The sequence below is a fragment of the Exophiala xenobiotica genome (assembly GCF_000835505.1).
Source record: "Exophiala xenobiotica strain CBS 118157 unplaced genomic scaffold supercont1.4, whole genome shotgun sequence".
Lineage (NCBI taxonomy): Eukaryota > Fungi > Ascomycota > Eurotiomycetes > Chaetothyriales > Herpotrichiellaceae > Exophiala > Exophiala xenobiotica.
In genome coordinates, this window is record NW_013562491.1 from 311589 (window position 1) to 331504 (window position 19916).

Below are 19916 nucleotides of genomic sequence, written 5' to 3' on the forward strand. Positions count from 1 at the left end.
TCAGTCCATGAAGAAAAGGCAACCTCCCTCCCACCCTCCACTCCTTCCAGCCCACAGTCGAGTGTCAGTGAATGTGCACAACAAATGGCATGTAAGAAATGGCATGTAAGAAATGGCATGTAAGAAATGGCATGTAAGAAATGGCATGTAAGAAATGGCAAGACTGTCCTTGGTCAAACAGGCGATATGGATTGCCCACCAGTAACCGCCGTCGTTTATGCCATCCTGACCTTCTTGTTCTTCTTGGACTTCATCTTGTAAGGATCTTCTTCTTCCTCCTGGGGCTCCCAGCAACCTTTTTTAAGCTTGCTGTTCCAGCACTCCCTCGCCGCCTCCTCGTCGATCCATGCCCAGGTCTTGCAGGTGTTGAGCCAGTTGTACATCAAGTCATAATCCTCTGTTTCTTCCTCATAGTCGCCACAGTTGTAGCACACGCTTGTAGCATTCCACCCACTCCAATCCGCCGCCTTACCTAATGCTTCCTTGCTGCACACACAGTCGATGGCATCCTCGGTTTTGTATTCCCATTCGAGGTCGTATACTTCGTACTTTTTGTCGCTGCAATACTCGAGGATGTCGATGTAGTCCTGGCACGGGGCTTTGGGACATTTTGTTGTCTCCTCGGCAAGTTGTGGAAGGGCGGTGGCAAGGGCGAGCAGTGAAGCCGCGGCGATGATGGAGTATTGTAGCTGCATACTGGAAAGGGCTTGATATGAGTGAAGTTCTAAGTGGTGGATGGAGAGTATCGTGGTATGTTGTGACGCTTCTGTGTCTGTAGGAAGGCTCCTGACTCTGGATGTTGTGAAGGAGGGATGCTGTATCAGAGTAGTTTTGCACGAGGTGTAGCCTCCTTAAATACTACCCTTTTGCAGTGATTGAATCTGCAGTCCAATGTCTCTTCTCTCGGTCCCCGAAATCGTGGGCTTGAATCACTTGTCCCAGAGAATACTCGTATCTTTAGATGCTTTTCAGCACCAAGCTCTCAGCCCTGCGACTGGAAGTATATCCATCGCAACCGGTTGGTTTGATTCGAAGGTCTCTTACTTCCAAGACAGACTCAGCCGTGCCAGAGTCTGCGAGCAGAATGTTAGTATAAAACGGCCGAACAATTTGCTGGTCAGCTGCACTAGTTCTTCAGCCTTTTTGAACGGAGTTCCGTCTTTTGCGGCGGCTGGTGAGAGCTTTGACTAATATCTCCGCTGCTAGGTGGCTCGAAGTATTGGCATCAGAGCCTAGTGCTTGTAGAATGGATGTACTTCTGCTCGGGGACCGTGTGACTGCTGAATAAAGTCGGTGAGCTCGATGACTGCTTGAAAGGTATGTAACATTTAATACGATCGACAAGGTCAGTGAACAACACAGTATAGCTGCGAGGCTGATCAGAGTTGTAATGATGTTGCAGTAGCAGTGGCACTTTCGATCGGACAAAGCTCCACCACAGGAAGTACATGCAGGAAGTCACCTAGGTAGTTGAAACGACTTCGACAGTCCCAATGCAGTGAGCCAAGGTCGCGGCAGTAAGACCCAATATAGATCGTTGCATATCTGACCTCGTAATTGTGAAGCCAGGAGTCAACGTCCCAAGTGAGACTATCCCCAGTCACCAGCGTGTATGCGATGTCCTGGGCAAAGCTGCGGTGTCCTCTCCAGGTATCCGTGGAGAGGTTTGATTGGGCGCCTTCGAAGTCTTGATCGATTCTTCCACATCTCGTCGAAGTCCCAAGGCAATGTCTCTTTGCCAAATCTCCAAGAGTGGCCAAGGCTCAGCTGAATATGCCGAGCTCCCGAACTCGAGGCGAGGTCACCTTTAATACGAGATACCTACACGAAGCATGCTCTGTTCACCAATACTCCAGGTTAGATGCTATTTTCGCCAGAGGTTCCTCTCTGAAATTCAGCCTCGGCTAAGCGATCGAGGCCCTGCAGAGATCGTCACGTTCAAGGGTGTTGGACAGATGTTCTAGTTCCGTCTCGATCGGGCTTCGAACGGAAGCCGTGTAGTTGAGGGCAATCGAGTCACCAACACGGTACGGTAAGCTTAAATAAGCCTATTGGCATCGCCGGCATCTTGGCACTGTCTACGCAGGAACGCCCATGCTACAACCTTGGGGCAGACTGAGAGTGTGACAGAATGGAAAGCGAGGTAAATATAGAGTGTGGAACAACGTTCGGGATTGCAAGACTGGACAGTTTCGAGATCGGCGTTCTGGATTAGGTGACGAGAGTGTGATTGAAACAGATTGAAATTCGTAGAGTGACCGGCTGGACTTGCTTGGCTCATCCCAGCTTGCCAGCATTGATTGACGCGGAACAAAGCACGATCAACCGCAACCTGGCTCCCTCCGGGACCCAGCCTTCACAAGTTCGCCCGGACAGGAGAATTCCAGCTCTGCTTGATGCGGTCGGCAGCTTTCTCCGCGACAGCATATACTGTAGCCTGGATATGTGCCGATATCTGAAGGGGGAATATGCTGGCATCCACCACTCTGACATTCGACGTACCATAGACCCTAAGACTGGAGTCCACAACACCGCCACTCTCGCGAGGCAGCATTGAGCAGGTGCCGACCGGATGCCAATCGGTTATTGTGTTATCAGCCATCCACGAACTCCAGTCGAAGTCGCCTGAAGGCTCTTCTGGGGGATAAACTCGTTTCAGGACAATGCTATTCATCGGCGCTGTTTTGCAAATGCGGTCACCGAATTTCTGCGCTTCTACCATGACTTCGAAATCGATCTCTCCCTCACCTTCGAAATATTTGGGGTCGATGATCAATTTGCCCTGCCTAGCTGCTGTCGGATCGATATGTATGCGGCCTCGGCTGTAGGGGTACTGAAGAATCTGCATCATCGTGGCGTATTTCTTGCCCGGCTCGCTCTTGTAGACAGGGCTGTAGTTGCTATGATCGAGAATGAATTCGACTTGGCCAAGATTGGACTTCGGCGAGAACTGACGTTGGAGTATTTGGTTCATCAAGTAATTCCGCGACGAATTTGGATGGCGGTCTGCATATAACTGTGCTCTCGTCGCGAGTTTTGAGGGATGTGGCACGAATGTCGACACAGGCACGTAAGCCATCGAAGATGGTGTCGATGTGTACATTCCAGTTCTCGTCTCCTGGTACTGTTGATATGTCTTTCGCTCAAAGGCTGGGTCCGCATAATCGTCAGGGGTAATGATGTCTGGTCGTATTTCATACACGGTCATGGTCACTGAAGCGTTTTGTCAGATCAACATCAATCGCACTCGATGTCGCAACTTACTGGGATGTTCCTGCAGATTTTCACCCACGTTCGAGTTCGGAACCTGGACTTCGATCCCAGCTTGATGAAGGATATCGGGATTTCCGATCCCAGAAAGCTCTAGGATTTGTGGTGAGCCCACAGAGCCGGCACTTAGGATGACTTCTCTTTTGCATGAGGCCCTCATGTCCCGGCCATTCACAGAGAACTCAATACCACAAGCGACCTTGTTCCCCTTGGATTTATTCTGACTCCATACGATCTGTTTGACATGAGCACCTGTCAAGACCTTCAAATTGGGTCGATTGCCGCAGGGAAGGAGGTACGCCGATGCTGAGTAACTCCTGGTTTGCGTTTTTGGATCAGCACAAACCACTGAAGTCCATGCTCCAACGTTTGACCCGCCGAAATGAGCTTCATTCGTCCTGATATTTAGGTTTTGCAACGTATCGTGCCAATATGTATGCGTTTCTGAAAGATAAGGTTGACATGAGGCTTGAACGGGACCGGTAGTGCCATGGTCGCGGTCTGTGACACGGAATCTGAACTTCTCTGCGTCAGCCTCAGGCGGGCGTCTCAAACTTTCGCTCTTCATGAAATAATGCCTGACGCCATGGTTAGCCTTGGGTTCTTTCGTCCTCGTGGGAGAACGCTTGCTTCAGCCCGGCCCAATCCCAACCTGGATTCCCTAAACTTGCCCAAGCATCATAATCTTCTCGAGCTGCTCGATTCCAGACCAGAAAATTCATGGCACTCGTACCTCCCAGCATTTTGCCTCGTGGCCATGGAAGACTTCTTCCATGCAGGCCTGGTTGAGGAATTGTTTCAAAAGCCCAGTCGTATTGAGTCCCTATTGTCTGTCCCATTCGCCCTGGCACGTCGACTGTAGGCTCCCCAAAGACTGGCGGACCGGCCTCGATAACACCCACTATCACATTGTTTTTCTCTGACAGCCTTGATGCAACAACCAGACCAGCTGTTCCGCCACCAACGATGAGATAGTCAAAAGGAGTCTCACAAAACTCTTGAGCAGTACAAAAGCAGTTCATGGCGTCTCGAGATTGTGATTGATGTCGATGAAAGACGCGATTCGGGGTGCCTTTACGGTTTTGTGGGAAGCGACGAGGCTCATGGGAGTAGCTGCCAGCCTCACACGACTAGTGCTCCGACCCCTCGCGCAGGCGTCGTATATCTAGCCGTGAAGGCGGCAATACTTCTTAGGTCCCTTTGTGAGTCGGGTATTGCAAGAGTGGGGGTGAACATGATGCAGACCCACGGCCACGCGGAGCTCGAAAGATGATTTGGTAATGCCATCGATACAGCTATCTCAGACGTGGGCGTCGGCGACGAGACCAAGAAAGAGACAAGCCAGAACTCCGTACCCCAGAAAATATTGTCAGTCACATCAAAAGTGCAGACCCATGGCTGGAGACGTTGCTGTTGTACGTTGGACCGCAATACTTTTTGCAAAGGAATGAAACATCCATCGCGCTGGCCATATTCTGAAGGAGTTCGGACACCATACCACGAACTACCAAATAATTGCTGTTGGGACCACGGGTCCTTATCAAGATTCAGCTCCAGTCATCTCTGCTTGTGTACACAGTCTTCGAGATCAAAAGCTTCCTTGCTTCGTGAACAGCAGGCGCAAGCGAACGCTTGGACCTTTACCATCTGCAAACGTCCGTGCATCTTGGCTATTGAGTGGCACGGATCACTTCACTTTCACGACCCTACTGCGTGGCAGGCTTGATTCTAAACTTAGCGATGCCTAAAACAAGCCTGACCGATGGTGTCGCCACGGTGCGCTGGGCCATGAACATCCCCAATGAATTAGGTGTTGCCCTTATAAGGCCAAGGAGGCGCCCAGACGCAGGAAACCTCCGGTCGAGACTTTGATGGCATCTCGGTCCCTCGATGAGTCTGAGTGCAAAGAGCATTGGTGAGCAGTCCTTGTACGCAGGGTCATGTCGACCTTTGGGCCACCACAGCTGTCACCGCCTTCGAGCCTCCCTACATTGAGCAGCGAGACAAAAGGCAACCATGCGCAGGCGGGTCACCTCACAGCCTCAAAGGCGCAGGCAGTCGTGACTGAGCCGGATGAAGCCGCCCATGCAAAACGAGTTTTTCATTATCAACGCGAATCCAGCGAGGTTGAACTGTTTTACGACTTATTCTTCGTCGGAACCATTGCTACTGTCTCCATACACAATGAGATTGTCAACGCGCAGAGTGAGTAGCGAGTGTGTCTCATCCTAAGTTAGAGAGTGGCTAAACCGAGACAGCTTTCAAAGCCTATCTGGGCTTCTTCACGCTGTTATGGACCACCTGGCTCCACACCGTTCTGTACGATGTTCGCTTCTCCAAGGACTCATTGTTCCATCAAGCGCACAAGATTGTTTCTTGTGGAACATTGCTCGCTCTCGGTGCCAGTGCTTCACTTTATGATACAGGGAACATTGAAAGGACGAAGGCCGGATTCAAGGCAATGTCTTTAGTTCTTATGACCTCCAGACTGGCGCTGGTCATCCCGCATAGCATCGTTCTTTGGACTTCCCGGGGCTACAGGAAAGTTCGGTCTCCGTTGATCCTCATGTTGGCCACCTACCTGCTTACCGCAGCCGGTTATTTGGTAATTGCCTTGAGAATCGAACATTACCCCGGATGCTATGTGTTTTGGTGAGACTCCTCAGCTCTGCATGGTACCTTGAATTGACAGCAATGTAGGTATGTGATTTGCGCTGTCGAGACCGCCTCCATTATCGCCGTATCATGTTACTGGACGCTTGTCAGCTTCAGACCAACACATCTTGTCGAGAGGCTTGGTGAACTGACCCTTGTAATCATCGGCGAGGGTATATTGGTCCTCTCAAGACGGACGTACCAGTTATTCGGGATGCTCAACTCGCCAAGTGCGGATGTGTATATCGCGACTATCTGCGCCGTTCTTCTCACGGTCAGTCGCGGAAAAGCCTGCCTTTCCTTGGACGCATTCACTGACCGAACATTCTAGTACCTGGTGTATGCGCTCTACTTCAACCACATCAACCATGACGAGTTCGGTAGTATCCGTCAACAAGTCTGGATCCTTTTGCATTATCCACTTCACTTGGCCATCCTTCTCACCCTGGACGGAGCGTCCTTTCTCATCATGTCCGGAACGCTTAGTAAGATGACGGTCGCATGGATGGACGACTATCCGCTCTATAGTTTTGCAACCTGGGATGAATTCTTCAGATCATTTTCAACTACATCCGCGGTTGTCTCAACACTGACAGCTCGTGTCGATCGTCTGTGGACCCGGATGTACAGGGATCCGTTGGTCGCGTTGAGACTATTCAATTACACCGAGACCGTCACGAGCCTCGAACATATTCCGGCCCCATTTAATTCGAGCAAATGGCAACACCAGGCCGTTGAAACCATTGGTGATCTCTGGACCGACGTCGAAGTCGCAATCTACCATGGGTTTGGTATTGAACCAAACTTGCCATTCGGACAATTGCCGTCAGAATACAATGAAGCCAGTGCGGTCGAGGATGTTGTCGGCACTGCTTTCCTGTACTTTTACTTCGCGGCTGGAAGTCTTTTGATGGTCCTTGCGATAATGTGTTTCTTTGCGAAAAAGCAATCGTTACAGGCAATGTGGCTGCGCATCAGCATCAAGGTTGCAATAGGGATCTGTGTAATTCTTCCCGTTATAACACTTTGGCTGTCGACTCCAGCGAGCTGGACGTTCTTCCAGAGTCCGTGGACCATAGCGACGACGATGTTGGGATACTTCTTGGGTAAGTCTGAAAACAGTGTGTGCCTCATGAAAATTCGACCGCTAACGGTGGCCTTGTCCCGTGCAGTTGTGGTAGTGGAGATGTTCATCGACTGGCTTGATCAACGCAAGCAGCGGCAGCCGCTGGGTTCGACTTCAGCCACGCTGCATGTCCCAGCTCCAGGCTCTCCAGCTCTCTTTACCAGGCAGACACAAACTGTGGACCTCGAAAATACGCGTTCTTCCCCTACGGAGACCAAATCTCCTACTTTACGCGTATCCATCGAACGTTCGGTGGGTGGACAAGTGGAAGAGACACAGCGGACATGAGATGAAAAGGGAGGAAAGTACTGAGATGGCACAACACATCTACCAACAAATAGCAGAAACGAAAGAAGCCGCTGGCGATTATCTTACAAAAGCTGCACATGCTGCTCAACTGAATTGTGGAACTCGGTGCTGGAAGTCCTCATACACTTCTTCCCTCGGGCAAATCTCATCTCAAGTGCACACTACGATTAACAGAATGTTCACCAGCATACTAGGATACATCAGCGTATGATGACTCCAACGTGCTGAAGGTTGTAGAGGTTGGCGGACGGCCACCGTCGCGATACTGACATTAATCTTACATCGCCATGTAGGTCGTGGCGCAACTGAGAGCGACTGCGCTGCATCCACAGACATAGTGAGTCGAACACATCTACAATCCACCACCCTCAAGAGCAAGGGCGTGGAAAGCTGTCAAAGTCCAGGAGGTGGGTAGCATGTCATGATTCTGTTGTTGCTTGGAATTGGAGATCGTGTACCTGCATACCTACGTGTATATATGTATCATACTATTCCATCGTAGAAACCTGCCTATTCCCCAATATCGCCATCAGGTCCCTTTCAAGCCGTGACTCCCTGCCATTTTGTCTAGAACATCACAAATCCCGAACGCCATCTAAACGCCACAATTTCTTTGCAACCTCTCTATGACACCTTCTAACTCGGTGGTCCGGTCTTCCAGCACTGCCACCTCTTTCTGCAAAGCCTCTTTCTCGGATCTTAGTTGTTGAACCTTGGAAGCCATCTTCTCCCGCTGCTTCAGGCCATCCTCGAACATGTTCTCCATGCGACTCATCATTTTGCTGGCATCACTTGAGCCGCCTGTTGCCACTTGTTCGCGGAGTTCCTTGTTGGCCGCTTCTAGCTCCAGAAGTCTGTGCTCCATCGCTGCAGTCTTGGCCGCCTGCCACAAATCATCGCCTTCTGTGCGAGACTGCCGAGCTGAGAGCAGAGTTGATGTCGGTCGTTGAGGTTGAGGCTTGGACCACAAGGCCTGGGCGAGCTTCTCGCGCACCGAGAGAAGGTTCTCCAGATCTTCTTCTCGGAGTTTCCTGACTGCAGTATGTTCTCTTCGCTCGTCGGCGAGCATGGTACGCAATTTCAGTATGTTGGTCAGGTCTTGATCGCGCACTTCAAAGTACGCCTGGTATCTGGACTCCCAAGCCTTCTTTTCGCCTTCCAGAGCATCGACTCGAGCTTGTAACTTAGCGTAGTCCTCTGCCATGATCGTTGGACGACTTCGTTCGGCCTCGGTGACTTTTCGAAGTAGGGATTGGAGAAGTTGTTCCATGGGACCAGCCACATGGTCCGACTGGGCATCAGATGACGCATCGGACAGTGATGGGCTCCGTCCGAGAGGGATCTCACGCACAGTCGGAGTCTTAGGATCCAGCTCATCGTGAGGTGCGTCCATTGCCAGGGTGGAGTTGGAGGCTTCTGTCGACATGGAGTCACGTCGGTGAAGCTCAGGCGTCAGATCAAGGCTTGTCATGGTAACGGGGGTTTTCTCGGGATGCCACATCCCACTGAGACTTTTCGATTGTCGCTCGTCGAAGCTCTCGGAGTAGCTCGAACCGCGACTGGACACCATAGACATGGCGAGTGAATGAGATGATGAAGTTCGTTGCAGTCGTCCGGGAGTCCACATGCCGCAAACAAAAGAAGACAGAGAAGATCGGACAATGATATGAAGGACGTAAGGACAACTTTCAGAGCAAAAACGTACTTACTGAGCGAAATTGTGAGGGAGACATGTTCGGCATTAAATGTTTTGTACCATGTTTGTGCCGGCATACTTGAAACGTTGAACTCCTTTTCAAGGCTCCTGCGACTTGAGGCTGCGACCAACCTGAGACATCACATGTGGTAGATGCGCGCGATGAAGCCAACCGAGCCAAGTGACAAGATCAGAACCCGCAGCCTGGCGCTTTGAAAGCTGGACTTCACTTCCCCTTTGTGTCGGACATTCTGTGAGGAATTGAGTCTGATCAACTTCCCTGCTCGGCCCTGACACTTAACGCAAAAGTGCCAAATATGCCAAGCAAAACTCCCTCCCTTTACTCCGTAACTTATAAGGGCACAAGGCTGCGACTCAGCCTTGTGATCCCCGCACAGGTTACCTCGGTTTCTTTCCGCCATCTCCGACTCGGCCATATCCGGCTCGGCAACCACCAGCCTCGTATACTTGCGTTCACTCTGTTCTCGACTATTGGAAGGCAAAGATACCTCTCCTGTGTGAATGATATACCAGAGGCTGACCCGTCTCACGAGTATGGCACAGACCAACCATGGCGAACCAGAGATCCTGTGGCGTCCTACTCATGGCGGCACAACGCCCATGGATACATACCGCCGGCTTGTCAATGACAGGTACAACCAGAAGCTGGTCGACACCAAAGAGCTGCAGCAATGGTCCGTCAGGCATCCACACAACTTCTGGCTCGATCTGTATAGATATCTGAAGCTCAAACCCCCCTTGCCACCGTCAATGAAGAAAGCATACGACGACAACGTTCCCATGAGCCAGAACCCTCCATTCTTTCCGGGCCACGAATTGAATTACGCCGAGAATGTGCTGTTCGCCAATCCCAACCCTGACGATATAGCCTTGATCGGCATCAGAGAGGATCAGGACATTTACAAGGACAGACCTGAGACCATCACGTGGCGACAATTCAGGGGAAAAGTCCGGGAAACCGCCAGCGCCCTGAAACGAAGTGGTGTCAAGCAAGGCGACCGCGTCGGCGCATTGGTCGCGACGTCGAACTGGGCCATCATTCTGTTCCATGCAGCGGCCTCCATAGGTGCAATCTTCACGTGTATCAGTCCGGAACTCGGAGTGGAAGGATGCGTTTCCAGACTGCAGCAAGTCAAGCCCAGCATTCTCTTCGTCGATAGTCACGTCGTGTACAAGGGCAAGGCGGTCTCCACGGCACAGAAGCTGAGTGAAATCCTGCAGAGACTGAATAGCCGCCCGAAGGTCTTCGTGGTACCTGTGGAAACGGTGCAGTCAAAATTTCCTACGATGGACGATTTCTTGCAGAGATCAAGTCCCTCCGACGCGCTCACTTTCACACGTGTACCATTCAACTACCCTCTGCTGATTTGCTACTCTTCCGGCACGACAGGAGCGCCAAAGTGCATCGTCCACCAGCACGGACTGATCATACAAGTCAAAAAGATCTCATCTCTTCACAACGGCTTGGCGCCCGGAGATGTGATCATGCAGTACTCGAGCACTTCTTGGGTAGTGTTCTATGTCATGTGCGGGCATTTATCTGCTGGTGCAACTTTAGTGGTGTACAACGGCAGTCCCTTGTTCCCCGATGCAAAACAATTACTCAGGATCTGTGACAAGCACCGCGTTAGTTTCCTCGGCGCTTCACCTCGCTTGCTGCTTGAAATTGAGATGTCGCGAACAATACCGAAGAAGGAGTTCGACCTCTCACCATTAAGAATGGTCTATACCACCGGTGCGCCTCTATCCATCGAGCAATATCGATGGTTCTACCGATCCTTTCCCTCCGCAGTGCATATCTGTAACACTGCTGGGGGTACCGACACAGCGACTTCTCTTCTTGCTTTGGATCCTTGTGCGCCTGTATATGCAGGTGAAATGCAAGTGCCAGCTCTTGGGATGGACGTCGATATCGTCGATCCTGTCACTGGGGAATCCATTGCACAAACAGGTGAAGCGGGCGAAATGGTGATCAGGAAACCTTTTCCTAGCATGCCGTGCTTCTTCTGGGGCGACAAAGATGGCAAGCTGTACCGTGCAGCATATTTCGAGAGGTTTGAACATATCGACGTCTGGGCTCAACATGACTGGCTGAGTCGGAATCCGAAGACAGGCGGATATACCATGCACGGTCGCAGCGACGGTGTTTTGAGTAAGTAATGACGATAGGCGAAGGGATGCTAGCTGACCACATAAAGATCCTTCAGGCATACGCTTCGGCAGTGGTGAAATCTACGCCATTGTTGAGACTCAGCCATTCACCGAGTACATCAGCAACAGTCTATGTGTCGGCCGCCGGAGACCAAAGGACCCAGATGAGCAAGTATTCTTGTTCCTGGTCATGAAACCTGGCATCTCCTTGACGACAGAGTTACGTTCACAGGTCAAAAATGCAGTCCGAAATGGACTGTCTCCGCGGCATGTGCCCAAGTTTGTGATAGCCGTCCCCGACATTCCGGTGACGATCAACGGAAAGAAGGTTGAGATTGCTGTTAAGAATGTCTTGAGCGGAAAAGATGTAAAACCAAGTGCGACTGTACAAAATCCTGAAACCATTGCGTGGTTCAAGCGATTTAGAGACCTGGAATCAGAACCAGGAGATACAAAGTTGTAGAAACGGTCGAAACTAGAATATAGAGGCATGGTGCTCGAAGTTACCTGAGTTGGCTGGTCCATACGGATAGTTGATTTTTCTCAGCTCGCGGCGTCGTACCCATGCAGGCGACCGTTACAGCTAAGTGGCGTCGCAAACATTCACTTTGGGACTGTCTCCAGCGTGATGTGTACTGTGTCACTCTGCGGCTTCATTCACATGATAATCGCCGCAGCGCATTTCCCTAGTGTCACTATAATCTTCAGATGGCCTGCAGTCCGGTCGGCGGTAAAACATCTGCATACCTCAAGGGTCAGGAAGATTAGCAAACAACTACTGAAATACTTGCCGTGGTAGGAGTCGACGAAATGGACAACCTCGCACGCCACTACAAGCGTCGGTATCAAGAGGTGAGCCGGTAACAAGAGTAGCAGGGTCCGAACTAAGTTATTCGCGGTAGGCCCTTGACCACGCAACAGCAGGGAGAAAGGACGTGGCTTTGACCATCTGCTGGGAACTCCGCCTCGAACCTCGTATTGGTGTCTACCGTCGAGCCATGGTCAACCTCCTTATCGCCCAGCTCCTCCAGTTTGGTCAACTGAAATACGCGGAAGAATGCCTCGATCTGCTTGACATCGTCCGGCAGGACAACAACGGTGAGGTCAGCGACAATATCAAGAACGTTATTGCCATCGCGGAGGGCCTCATTGAAGAACTCGAGGTCAAGCAACAGCAGACAGCTACGACTCCGAAGGCAAGAGCAGCTCTCCCAGATCCTTCCGCCGGCCTCCTGTCCGGTCCACCATCGAGTCCCCCTGTTACAGTCCAGCAGGGCACTGCCAACAAGGCCAAAGGAGACAAGGACGGACGGATCGTCTATGTTTACGAGACCGACAATAATGACAAGGATGACGTTGTTGCGGACCGCAATAACACTGTCCAAATCGAGGGTATGCTCGGAGACAGCAGGTACAAGCATAGGGTCAAGAAGGCTTCGGCCATGCCATCTCGTAAGGTTCCTCCGCAATGCCACAGGACCGACTAATAGGGTACAGAGCCAGATACCCAAGCCACTATTCCCTCCGCCAGATTCAAGCACGACGAGTAAGTATACATTACCCCAGAGCCTTCATCACCAGTTCCTCGTGAGTAAGGAAGGAGTCCGCGTCGAGAAACCGGTGCAGTTCCGGAATCGTGGTCACTTCTGTCAGGGAGCCATGGGAAACGGGGACAAGATTGATGAGGGAAGCAGGAGCTATCGTTGGTGACATGATGAATGACTTCAACGTGGGCTTCAACGCCGCTTGAGATGCAGTATGAGCGGTTTTTCGGTTTCATTCCTAGTATTGAACAGGTGTCGGTATTTTAGTCGTTAGGTTAGATCCAAAGTCTTGTGTCTTTTTTGGGAATTATTTCCTTGATTGCCTTATAGAATTTGCTCCAGGCTACTCCGTAATCTGCAGAGGTTGGTGATCGCAGAGATAACCCAAAGCTATCCACTGGTTCAGGCAGTGGTCAACAGGCAACAGAGGAGTTCAAAGATTGGGTGGCACCTAGGTGGGTGGAGGTAGCAAAATTTCGAAGGTTGCCTGCAGAAGACTGGCTCAAGGCTCAGGGGAGGTTTTGTGGAACTGGGCCAAATTAAGCTATAGTAAGGACCGATTACTTTTCGTCAGACACGTGGTCTATTGGTCTGCGCAATGGAATGCGTTGTGAATGACAAAGATTTTAGGGAATTATGTATGGTCGGACAGACAAATCACCTGGTCTTTAGAAATATTGCCATCCCATTTTGAGGTCCATATCAAAATCAGGGATGTCAGCCTCGTGCAATTTTCTCAACACCGTTCCACATCCCTGTCACTACAGTAGCAGATTTGCCACACCTACTCATGGGTCCTACCATTGCTCGAGATGTTTGCACTGTTTGCACTATCTGCCAAGATGCCAGGGAAGCGAGTGCTCTTATAGTTCTCGAGTTCCACGATTTCTGCATTCCTTCTCTTTATCCAAGGTAAGAAGAACATCACCCCCCATACGTTTTGGATGTTTTGCTAACCGTCTTCAGTGCAAGGGCATTAAGTATTACAGTGAGGATTCGTCCGAGTATACTTTTTTGCTAGTTGAAAACTACAACTACTTGACCACTCCATCTTGGTCTTGTATCGAGATGGGAATTTTTGAAGAATTACCTCCATTACCTTTTCATTATCATCGGCGCCTCGGGCGAAGGGATAGAGAAGGGGAAATTTCATGCCATCGGGCGTGCAGAAGAGCAAGAGATAAGGCACACCGCAGGCTACAATCTGGAACTGTGAAGGGGTGCAAGCAAAAGCAGGCTTATGAGCATAAATTCGAGGGTCGAGACGTACAATAAAATATATGGAAAGGGCTCATCTTCACAGCTTGAGCTCGCTACCTAGCATGAAGTTACAACTACGCCGTGTATGCTCGAGGCGAGGATACGCCGCTGCTAAAGTAGAGAACAATATACGTGAAGAGTCAAACAATGTACCTTCACCTGGAACTGAAACAGTCATGCAAGTGAGCTATCATGGTAGCAGACCAGAACGATGCTATAGAACTCCTCGCAATAGATTGCTTTGTTGAGCTTGCCTTTTGGTGTGGAAGAGCTTGCCGACCAGCATTTTTCAAAGCAATACCTGTCAACTTACGGAGCAACTGAGACTGCTAGATCCTGCCCCTTGAACAAGTCACATAGGTCAGAAGAATAGTTGTGCACAGTGCCATTACATTGGTACCACGTAGTCTATTCTCCCATTTCAAAGTACTATCCAAAGAGCAACGAGCAATGCCTTCGTCAAAGTCTTGCGGTGGTTTGATTCCCGTCTTATCATGGGATCGTCTACCAAAAGAAATGCAAATAACGCAATACTCGAAGGAAAGGCATAGCTATAATAATCTTATTCGCTCACCAAAGAAAGAGAAGAGGTTGAGCGGGAGCTTTCGAGGCCTTCATTTACACTCGTAGGTATCCATCCTCTGTGTTGAAAACACTGCTTAACGGGTTCTGTGATTCGACCTAATGTACGGCGGAGTATCCTCTCGTAACTCTCCATGCCAAGACTAAGCGCAGCTCTGCAGATAAGTACTGGCCCGACCTTCTGTCAACTATTCTCCCTCCTCTCCAATCCGAGTGCAAGGGCATTAAGTATTACAGTGAGGATTCGTCCGAGTATACTTTTTTGCTAGTTGAAAACTACAACTACTTGACCACTTCATCTGTGGCAACACGGATGGGAATCTTTGAGCACCTTCATTATCGCTTTTTCATCGTCGTTGACGCCTTGAGCGATGACACGGAGAAGAGGACCAGGAAGAAAAGAGGTGGAAGGATGCAGGATCAGGCAGACAAACAACGAAGATGGGAACACGGCGGAGATACTACAAGATGCACAGCCGTCCGAATGACGATGAGCTTCTGAGCTGGGGAAGAGCAATGACCATCGAAGAGCAGGCGATAGAGGAAACAGCCAGGGTTACGGTAGGACATGACATTCTGGAGACGAGCACAGTCCTAGCAGTACTACTGCTGTCATTAGGATAGATACCTAGACAAAACTACAAGAACCCGAGGTCAGACTGCCTGGTACTCAAAACCATAGACACATTACTGTCGCAGGCGACGCTCCTCCTTGTAACGCACCTCACCTGCAGACTACCTACCTTTAGGTATTTAGAGAAACAGATGCGACTTCTCCAACTCTCACCCCAATCCACTCCCTCAACACCATCATCATGCCGAGTGCCCTCATCACAGGCGCAACAGGCCTGCTGGGCCGACAGGTCTTCAAAGCCTTCAGCGACGCAGGCTGGCAAACCACAGGCGTAGGCTTCAGCCGTGCCTCCTCCCCAATCCGCAAAGTCGACATCACGCACGCCGACGCCGTATCCGCACTCTTCGACGAAATCAAGTACGGACCAGCCAAACCACCCACATTTTCAAAGGCTTCACTAACTTGACCACCCCTCAGACCCGACGTTGTCGTGCACTGTACCCGACCACGCTCACTCCCCCATCCGATCTAGTTAACACACCTCCCAGGCGCCGCGGACCGCCAGCCGGACTCCTGCACGAAGAACCCCTCGGCTGCCCGCGCCCTCAACGTCACCGCGACCGAGACGCTCGTCCGATCCTTCCACGGCTCGCTGTTCATCTACATCTCGACAGACTACGTGTTTCCCGGCGTGCCAGGCGAAGCACCATACAAGACCACCGACACTCCCTCTCCGACCAACGTCTACGGCCAGACGAAACTCGACGGCGAAAATGTCGTCCAGAAATATCCCAACACGGTCGTCCTGCGCGTGCCCGTGCTCTACGGGCCCGGCGAGAACGGCGAGTCCGCGGTGAACACGCTCATGGACGCCCTCTACAAAACCGAACAAGTAAAGATGGACGACTGGGCGCTCCGGTACCCTACGAACACCGAGGATGTGGCCCGAGTCTGTCTAGATATCGCGAAGATCGCGAACACGAAGAGAAAGCAAGACCTGCCTAAAATCCTCCAGTTCAGCAGTGAAGACCGCATGACAAAGTACGAAATCTGCCAGACCTTTGGCGAGATCATGGGACTCCCCGTTGATCACATCATCCCAGATAAAGACGGTGGGAAGCCAAAAGACGGGACGGCTAGGCCGTATGATTGTCATTTGGATACAAGTGAGCTGAAGAATTTGGGGATCGATGTTGCTGCAGTTGATTTTGTGGCGTGGTGGAGGAGGAGAACTGGTGCGTTTAGGCATTGAACACCAAATGACATTGGACACTTGGGAGTTTGCCATGGAGCATCACGATCATGCACTTGAGTGGTCTTGATAGGAGACTAGGATGTTCAAGATATCAGCTAAACGATAGTGGCATCCGCAGAAGGGCAAACCGCGAACCGCAAACGTGACGACGCAAGAAATGTGAAAATGGTAACAGACAACAGATTCTAACGTCAATGAAAAACTCGCTTAATAGCTCTATCCAGGTTACCCCGATCACTGTTCTGTCGTTCCATCTGCAGAGACTGCCATCTATGCCCACTCCATGCCAGTATCAAGTTGAACACTCGATCCCGATCCGCGGGATGAAGCAGGATCGCCAGCTCACCATGGAGCAAGATGATTTGCATTGTCGAAGAGGACCGAGAATGTAGCTTCTTCAAGTTTTTAAGAGTCGAGTCAGACTCCATGCCATCAAATTTCCGCATCTCATGAAGTTCAGCGAACGGCCAACTTCGTTTCGCAGTCTTGGTGTGAAGAGCCAGTCCTGTCCTGCCAACGAACAGATGACCTCGTCCATCGGCTTTGTCGAAGACATTGAAAGAATGCGATTCGCTCCACGGTGCCGATTCTTCCCGCTCTTCAGCGTCTGAGTGGCTTGCGCTTTCATCCTCAGCCTCATCGTCTTCATCCTTCTGCCATTCAAACTCACTCAAATCGGCATCCCTCACCACGGCTTTTTCTTGCAACCGCAATATTGCCAACTCCGCGTGTGTAGGAATATCCCAGAACATCCAGCGGAAATGAGACACAAGCAGGCGATACTTGGGGAAATTCGTCGCGATAGGGTATGTAACGAAGAAGCCGCCACCAATAATAAGCCACATCAATTTCACGCAAAATGCCATGTCCGCAAAGAGGCTGACGGCCAGACAACAAAAGAAGAAAAACACCGTGGCCATGGTCAGCCGCGGCTTCTCATGCCGGTGAAAATTGACCATGACTTCAAGAAGATCGGCAACATCACCCAACTGCATTTGGATGATAGGACCTATCTCGTCCAAGAACGGTTCGAGCCAGTCATGCTGGCCATGTCGTTGGATCAGGTCACCCCAGGCTTGAACTCGAGCTTTACGATCGATTGCCCGGGTGACATTGTCGCGAACAGTCTGGACAGAGCTTGGCCGAAACTTGTTCCGCAACGTCGAGTAGATGATGTAGAAGTAGAAGTACGCCATAATATGCTGGGTATACCACAACACGAGAAAGAGGGCAAGCCAGCGCCCGGTCCGTTTTGGATCTTTCCACATGTAGACTTCTCGAATGCCGAGCAGGAAAGCCTGCCAATCTGCGCTGGTGATGGCGATCCTCTCGATGATGCGAGCGAGATCTTCAAGGTCAAATGGAGGAGAGTCAAAGTCATCAATGTACGGCGCGGTGAACCCTCGCGTATAGTAAAGTGCCAGGTGGCCGACATATCTCTCCCACTGAAACCGGGACTCGGTAGTAAATTGTGATCTCTCAGGACGAGGGACCGGTCGAACTACTCTAACCCGAGAGACATGCCGACGTAGGATCCAAGCCGTTTGGAGACTCTCCCGCTGATATTCGACCTTTCGTATCCGATCATGAGCATCTTCGACTTCACCAATAGCTTCCTCACAATCCTCCTCTTCCCGGATTGAAGTTGTGCTCGAGATGGCTTGGTCAAGAGCATGATGAGCGTCGAGTAGTTCTTGATCTCGATCGGGCGTCAATATAGGATGTCGGGCGTTTCCAATCGTTGCCGCTGCCTGGCGCGTAGCCTTATTACGCATCACTCGTCGTGGATGGGTAGCGAGGTATTTGGCGTCCTTGATGCCATCTGTAATGGTGGCTCGGGCAGACTTTTTTGATTGGGGCGATGTTTTGTCGAGGACCCGGGCTGGATCGAAGGCCGCATCGGCGAAGATGTCGTTCTCATTGTCGGTAGAGTTATGGTCATCTACTGTAGGATTGTGTGTGTTGACAATATCTTTGACTTTCGACTTGGCTTTGTTCTTCAGATGCGCAGCACTCTCAAGTAAGTCGCCGGCATGTTGGTTGGTGCTTGCTAGACTATCTCGCTGGACCGAAGGCATGGTTGATCTGTACTGTGGGCACTGTCTGAAGGCATTTTCAAGATGAGATGATTAGTTTAACAAACCGAGAGTGATGTGTAGCATGACTATGAAAGAGGAAGAATATTCCTGTTGGGTGCCTGTCTCCTAACAGCATTGCAAACGGCAGGTGCGAGTCGCAGCATCATGGTGATGATGGCAACCCCTTGAGTGACGGCGCGACCTGAGAGTCCATGATGGTCCCAACACACTAGTACTCGTATGACAAGAGCTACAAACTGCCAGGATCTCGCAATGGTCCGGACAGGTCTCCGCCAGGTTTTGGCTTCCATAACGGTCATACCGAAATGGCATGATTGGCAGGGCATGGACCAACTGACCGTGAAAATCGAAAACCGAAGGCGAGATCTGGCACAAGCGAGCGAGGACGAAGCGAGAAAGAAAAAAGGAAGATCATTCCGTCGACAAGACACCATGATGACGATGCCGACAATGGGAATCTCGAAATTCAGGGTCAGCCTTGCCGAACAAAATCTCTGACTGGTTGATGTTGCGGATCGTCCCACAGACTTCGGGAAGGTCGACGCACGTCGACGCTGCACAGCTCGACAGCTCCCCCTGTGTCGCGGTTGTGGGTATCATCGTGGACCGGTTTCAGCTGAACATGGGCGCACCACGGGTTCTTCCTCCAATGACTTGGATCCACGATGATTCCCAGTTGGTTCACCACTTGCAGACACAAAAAGGCAGTGTCATATGTATGTCTCGACACCTAACTCTCTCCTGGAGGAGCTGGACGCTGTGGCAGTCTACTTGGTGCTGCGCGGCCAATTTTTCAAGAAATGGTAAGAGCTCATAGACGCTCCTCCAACAATCAAAAAACACTGCTCCCTACAAGCAATGGTAACGTTGGAATTCCCGCAAAACTTACTGTGACGAAGCGCTTGCTCCTCGTTCGGTGGACAATGGATGCAGATGACGTCTGCATCTCGCCCTCCTCATCCGCAGCTTTGTCAGGGCGGTTCGGGCTCCAGCAACACCACCACTGGACCAGCGTAACGAACAGGAAGACTATCCATTCGAACACCATGTCGAACGCCGCATCTCTTGTGCAGTGTTCGATTCAGGATTCTGATAACCAAATACTCGATCATTAATCACGCCCAAAATGAAGGCGAATAGGGCATCAGGAACGGTGAGGGCTACCTCAGAGACAGTGTAAGAGTGAATACAGGTAATTGGCGTGCTCCCGACTCAAAACTCAGCGGTGATGGAAGATACTTGCTTGATCTGCCGGACCTTCTCTTAGTAGTATTGTTTGTTTGATCGATTCACTAGACGTCTTGATATTGTTTGAGTTCACATTTTCACTGACCTTCGGCCCTCAAACCCAAATATTCACTATGAGCTTTACCA

The 19916-nt window shown here is 50.8% G+C and overlaps 8 protein-coding genes across 8 annotated transcripts; 4 read left to right on the forward strand and 4 right to left on the reverse strand.

The window, feature by feature from the left end:
* Window positions 1–215: 215 nt before the first annotated feature.
* On the reverse strand, window positions 216–695 carry PV05_06275 (uncharacterized protein; the record flags this gene model as incomplete). Its single annotated transcript, XM_013458994.1, has 1 exon — window positions 216–695. The coding sequence occupies one exon, from the start codon at window positions 693–695 to the stop codon at window positions 216–218; it is 480 nt and encodes a 159-aa protein (XP_013314448.1).
* A 1661-nt stretch (window positions 696–2356) lies between these two features.
* Window positions 2357–4292, reverse strand: PV05_06276 (uncharacterized protein; the record flags this gene model as incomplete). Its single annotated transcript, XM_013458995.1, has 3 exons — window positions 2357–3213; window positions 3265–3848; window positions 3895–4292. 3 exons carry the CDS (start codon window positions 4290–4292, stop codon window positions 2357–2359), a joined length of 1839 nt encoding a protein of 612 aa, XP_013314449.1.
* Window positions 4293–5127: 835 nt separating this feature from the next.
* On the forward strand, window positions 5128–7859 carry PV05_06277 (uncharacterized protein). The gene is made up of 5 exons (XM_013458996.1): window positions 5128–5475; window positions 5529–5922; window positions 5971–6199; window positions 6257–7031; window positions 7098–7859. The coding sequence occupies exons 1-5, from the start codon at window positions 5211–5213 to the stop codon at window positions 7337–7339; spliced, it is 1905 nt and encodes a 634-aa protein (XP_013314450.1). The 5' UTR covers window positions 5128–5210; the 3' UTR covers window positions 7340–7859.
* Window positions 7860–7955: 96 nt separating this feature from the next.
* Window positions 7956–8936, reverse strand: PV05_06278 (uncharacterized protein; the record flags this gene model as incomplete). The annotated part of the gene is made up of 2 exons (XM_013458997.1): window positions 7956–8651; window positions 8712–8936. 2 exons carry the CDS (start codon window positions 8934–8936, stop codon window positions 7956–7958), a joined length of 921 nt encoding a protein of 306 aa, XP_013314451.1.
* A 628-nt stretch (window positions 8937–9564) lies between these two features.
* Window positions 9565–11746, forward strand: PV05_06279 (acetoacetate-CoA ligase). The gene is made up of 2 exons (XM_013458998.1): window positions 9565–11229; window positions 11276–11746. The coding sequence occupies exons 1-2, from the start codon at window positions 9579–9581 to the stop codon at window positions 11689–11691; spliced, it is 2067 nt and encodes a 688-aa protein (XP_013314452.1). The 5' UTR covers window positions 9565–9578; the 3' UTR covers window positions 11692–11746.
* A 292-nt stretch (window positions 11747–12038) lies between these two features.
* Window positions 12039–12715, forward strand: PV05_06280 (uncharacterized protein; the record flags this gene model as incomplete). Its single annotated transcript, XM_013458999.1, has 2 exons — window positions 12039–12080; window positions 12131–12715. 2 exons carry the CDS (start codon window positions 12039–12041, stop codon window positions 12713–12715), a joined length of 627 nt encoding a protein of 208 aa, XP_013314453.1.
* Window positions 12716–15383: 2668 nt separating this feature from the next.
* PV05_06281 (dTDP-4-dehydrorhamnose reductase) lies at window positions 15384–16677 on the forward strand. Its single transcript, XM_013459000.1, has 3 exons — window positions 15384–15605; window positions 15666–15685; window positions 15737–16677. The coding sequence occupies exons 1-3, from the start codon at window positions 15430–15432 to the stop codon at window positions 16438–16440; spliced, it is 900 nt and encodes a 299-aa protein (XP_013314454.1). The 5' UTR covers window positions 15384–15429; the 3' UTR covers window positions 16441–16677.
* On the reverse strand, window positions 16635–18667 carry PV05_06282 (uncharacterized protein; the record flags this gene model as incomplete). The annotated part of the gene is made up of 1 exon (XM_013459001.1): window positions 16635–18667. The coding sequence occupies exon 1, from the start codon at window positions 18519–18521 to the stop codon at window positions 16635–16637; it is 1887 nt and encodes a 628-aa protein (XP_013314455.1). The 5' UTR covers window positions 18522–18667.
* Window positions 18668–19916: the final 1249 nt, after the last annotated feature.

Coding starts and splice junctions, on each gene's coding strand:
- PV05_06277 (XM_013458996.1), top strand. CDS start 5,211: ATGTCGACCTTTGGGCCACCACAGCTGTCACCGCCTTCGAGCCTCCCT. Junction 6,200..6,256: donor TCTGCGCCGTTCTTCTCACG/GTCAGTCGCGGA, acceptor CGAACATTCTAG/TACCTGGTGTATGCGCTCTA. Junction 7,032..7,097: donor GATGTTGGGATACTTCTTGG/GTAAGTCTGAAA, acceptor TGTCCCGTGCAG/TTGTGGTAGTGGAGATGTTC.
- PV05_06279 (XM_013458998.1), top strand. CDS start 9,579: ATGATATACCAGAGGCTGACCCGTCTCACGAGTATGGCACAGACCAAC. Junction 11,230..11,275: donor TCGCAGCGACGGTGTTTTGA/GTAAGTAATGAC, acceptor GACCACATAAAG/ATCCTTCAGGCATACGCTTC.
- PV05_06281 (XM_013459000.1), top strand. CDS start 15,430: ATGCCGAGTGCCCTCATCACAGGCGCAACAGGCCTGCTGGGCCGACAG. Junction 15,606..15,665: donor GCACTCTTCGACGAAATCAA/GTACGGACCAGC, acceptor ACCACCCCTCAG/ACCCGACGTTGTCGTGCACT. Junction 15,686..15,736: donor ACCCGACGTTGTCGTGCACT/GTACCCGACCAC, acceptor CACACCTCCCAG/GCGCCGCGGACCGCCAGCCG.